This window comes from Etheostoma spectabile, chromosome 18 (genome assembly GCF_008692095.1).
Source record: "Etheostoma spectabile isolate EspeVRDwgs_2016 chromosome 18, UIUC_Espe_1.0, whole genome shotgun sequence".
NCBI lineage: Eukaryota > Metazoa > Chordata > Actinopteri > Perciformes > Percidae > Etheostoma > Etheostoma spectabile.
Window position 1 is genome coordinate 14,783,718 of NC_045750.1, and position 4,222 is coordinate 14,787,939.

At 41.2% G+C, this 4,222-nt stretch overlaps 1 protein-coding gene across 12 annotated transcripts in view; it reads left to right on the forward strand.

Moving 5' to 3' along the window:
• The window catches only part of itsn2a (intersectin 2a), a 36,866-nt gene that overhangs the window by 31,218 nt on the left and 1,426 nt on the right, over positions 1–4,222 (forward strand). For 11 of the 12 annotated variants that reach the window (XM_032542487.1, XM_032542489.1, XM_032542488.1 and 8 more), the window contains 8 exons: positions 1,057–1,178; positions 1,251–1,357; positions 2,451–2,634; positions 2,781–2,879; positions 3,003–3,170; positions 3,479–3,691; positions 3,850–3,971; positions 4,062–4,144. In XM_032542487.1, the coding sequence (XP_032398378.1) occupies positions 1,057–1,178; positions 1,251–1,357; positions 2,451–2,634; positions 2,781–2,879; positions 3,003–3,170; positions 3,479–3,691; positions 3,850–3,971; positions 4,062–4,144 (1,098 nt within the window). Of the gene's footprint in view, positions 1–1,056; positions 1,179–1,250; positions 1,358–2,450; positions 2,635–2,780; positions 2,880–3,002; positions 3,171–3,478; positions 3,692–3,849; positions 3,972–4,061; positions 4,145–4,222 lie in introns of those variants that run through there. The other variant, XR_004336115.1, reaches the window with a different exon arrangement.

Sequence of the window (4,222 nt, forward strand, 5' to 3'; positions counted from 1 at the left end):
CCTTTACTTTAATTTGCTCTTTAATTTTTCTCTTCTGTCTTTTTCTAGAAGGGATTTATTACTCACCCTAACCCCCCCCTCTCTCTCTCTCCCTTTCCTGCTTTCCCCTTGGTATTTCTTTAAGTAATTAACCAGGGGAGCGAGGAAGAGGCAGCTAGATGTGTTTTAGAGGTTTTTTCCCCTCTGATACAAAGGCATGGGATGTGTAGTTTTGCTAAAGATAAATAAAAAATATGGATCATATAAGTTTGATTATACAGTATAATAAAACAAATGTGTAAATGACGTCAGTCATTTAGTCTTCTAAATTAGGCTATGAATCTGTAATCAGTTTTAACAGGGTCACTCATTCTTGCACTAACAACATTAAACCTTGCTATAATAGACCAGCATGAAGACTCACTGTTGCTTAAATCACCATTGACCTTGATTGCTGATTGCTAACGCATTGCTTGTACTAAAATTGAATTGTGATTTTATTATGGCCTCCTTATGCTTCCAAGCGATGAAGGTTTAAACTCATGCTGTACTGAACTGTGATATCACCAGCAAAAGAGAACTATTATACCAACTGACAATGGTGGATTCCGGGATAATGACACACCACACTGCTGACATTTCCGTCCAACCTTTGCCAAGTTTACACCTCAAAGACTAAAAACTGAGTCCTCCACTGCTCTTTCCCTCGAGCATTAGCTACTTTACTCATTCACACCTATGCAATCATTTGGAGTGAGTGCTCCACCTGGAAAGGTGCTTCATTTTTTTCTTGAATTCTTTAATTTAGTGTACTTGGTAGCCGTTAGCATTAGCCTGCTACGTTCTCTAAGCTCATTTACTGCAACTACAACGTGCCTCACACTTGTCTCTGCATTAAATGTAAATACGATGTAGAAGTGATAATAAATGGAGATTTTAACACGCTGATGTGTGTGGTGTTTTTGACAAAAGTGCTGTATTTCCTCAGACACTGTATTGGTGATTGACAGGAAAGTGTTGGTGTGTTTGTGCATGCCTTTGTGCATGTTTGCCTGTTTGCACGTGTGTGTGCTCTAGGGTGTGCTGACCTGATGACGTTGGACACTATGACGCCTCAGGAGAGGAAGAGACAGGGTTACATCCATGAGCTCATCCAGACTGAGGAGACCTACGTAGAAGACTTGGAGCTGGTTCTAGAGGTAGGGACAAAAACACACACACACACGTAAACATATATTTTCTATAGTATATCATTTTTCTTCCCATCTCAGGTCTTCTACAAGCCCATGTCTGAGTCAGGCCGTCTAACTGAAGCTGAGATGGGAGTGATCTTTGTTAACTGGAGGGAGCTGATAATGTGCAACAGCAAACTACTCAAGTACGTACCAAACACCACATTTATGAAACATTTTGTGAAATGTTGTGACTCTACTCTGCTTCTTCAATGGACGTTTCTGGGTATTATGGGGGGAACAAAAGCAATTCAGCATAGTATTGCTATTTTTATTGTATACTGTATTGATACACAGACTCCAAGAATCGATCTATTATTATAAACTGTATGTGTGGGTTTGTCTGCTCGACAATCCCATTTTGCAGCAATAAAACTGAAGTGAGATAAACAAACAGAAATGTATCTTTTTTACATACAGAAAAAGATGTTGTCAAAGTTTCCTTTTGGGGAAATAATTTGAAATTAGGAAACATGAAGTTAAAAAAAGGTAATAAATTGCAATCTATCGCAGAATATTGCAATATGTTTAAAATTGCAATAATATCGTATCGCAACCCAAGTACCGTAATGATATTGTGTTGTGAGGCCTCTGGGGATTCCCATCCCTACTTTGGGCCAAATGGAGGAACTGAACAGTGAGAACAATGATTTAAAGCAGAGATCTTCAACATGGGATCCCTAGGGGATCCTCAGAGTCAATGCAGGGGGGCCTCCAAATTATTGTGAAGTTTTTTCAAAGATGAAAAAGTCCGTTAAATGAATTCAACAATTTATTAGCAAATATAAATCCCAACTGATGATAGGCTTACTGGCCTGCAGACGAGGTAGTCACTAAGATCCACAGATCCAGTTCATCCTAAGGATTCACTGTGCCACATGTATGTTTAACATTAAAACCTGATTTATTAAATCATGCCAACAATTAATAGGCTATTTTAATAGATTAGTATTCCATGCGAAAAAAGTTATGTATGAAGAAGTAGGCTGGCCTTGACATTATTGTAGGCCCAGTTTATATGCAACTCAACCCCCTACCACATATATTGCATAATATGCAATATATGTGGTAGGGGGTTCCTGCTGTCTCTGTTTCAGTCCTCATTGGCTTAAAAAATGTTGAAGACCTTGATTGAAGACCCCTGATTTAAAGGAAAGTCCGCTGTAAAATAGATTTTGATATACAAATGAAGATAATAACAAAAAAATATCGTGTTTTGCATCATCATCATTGTCCCAGGGCGCTGCGGGTCCGTAAAAAGACCGAAGGAGAGAACATGCCGGTCCAGCTGATAGGGGATCTGTTGGCTTCGGAGCTTGCGCACATGCAGCCTTACATCCACTTCTGCTCCTGCCAGCTCAACGCTGCTGCCCTGCTGCAGAGCAAAACCCACAACCAGCCTGACTTTAAAGACTTCCTCAAGGTACAACTCGTAGATATAGGATAGTGACACCAACAAAAAACTATTATGTAGAAACAAAGGGACAAAACAGACAGGGCACATATGGTTCTGAGATGCAACAGCATATACATCTTTACCTTTCTCGCTGTCTGCTTCCTCTTGAGCAGAAGATAGCCACTAACTACCGCTGTAAAGGAATGCCACTGTCCAGCTTCCTCCTCAAGCCCATGCAGAGGATCACACGCTACCCTCTGCTCATAAAGAACGTATGTGGAAAAAATGCTCTCTGTTTGTCTAATTACAATAGTCCCCACCCATCACTTTCCTAATATTCACTACATACGATATGTGATTCCATGTCTCTCTTCTTTCCTCTTCCGGTTGGTCAGATCCTGGAGAACACCCCAGATGGTCACGCGGACCGCAGCCCGCTCAGAGAAGCTCTGGAGCGGGCCGAGGAGCTGTGCTCTCAGGTCAACGAGGGAGTCCGGGAGAAGGAGAACTCAGACCGGCTGGAGTGGATACAGAGCCACGTGCAGTGTGAGGGAGCTATAGAGGTAAACACATCCAGACATGTTTTTATATTCATGGGTGCAAATCAAATTTAATGACGGCATGCGTAGTCTGTAAATGCCAATATTGTATTACTGCTGTAAAGTACAGTTATAAACACTTCATTCAATGCATTTTACTGTATGTTGGATGCCACTGGGCTTCTTCCTCACATCCGAATTGATGTTATCTGTTACTAAAACAAATGCATGCATACAGTTACAAACCCAGGGAGCCTTTTTCACTAAAGCACTTACTTTATTTATAGTACTTTATAGTTTCTTCTCCTCAGTATTGCCTTTATCTTTTTCAGCACTTGGTCTTCAACTCGCTGACTAATTGCCTCGGGCCTCGCAATCTGCTCCACAGTGGTCGGCTTTGCAAAACCAAAAGCAGCAGGGAGCTGTGGGGTTTCCTCTTCAATGATTTTCTCCTCCTCACACACAGCGCCAAACCCTTCTCCTCCTCTGGATCAGACAAGCTATTCAGCCTCAAGACCAACATACAGCTGAAGATGTACAAAACAGTAAGCGCAGACAGGAATATGAATACATTTGTGGTGTTGAAATACAATTTGGGTTACTTTGATTATTTATGAAATAGTGCTAAGGTGAAGTCTTATAATCATTTTCCTTCTCTGGACTTCTCTCCATAAGTTATCCATCACTTCACTTTCTCCTCCAGCCACTGTTTCTAAATGAGGTTTTGGTGAAGATGCCACCGGACCCCTCCAGCGATGAGCCAGTCTTCCACGTCTCACACATCGATCGTGTCTACACACTGAAAACGGAGACCTTGAACGAGAGGTACGCATGCACTTGTACATCTTCACACACTAAAAAACAAATAAGCTAATCAAACTGTATAATGGATTTATGTGTTTATTGGATCGGTAGGACAACGTGGGTTCAAAAAATCAAAGCAGCATCTGAACATTTCATACAGACGGAGAAGAAAAAGAGAGAGAAGGCGTACCAAGGTAAACAGTGAAATTGCTTCTGTGTGAACTCACTGTCCCCTGTGTGTGTGTGTGTGTGTGTGTGTGTGTGTGTGTGTG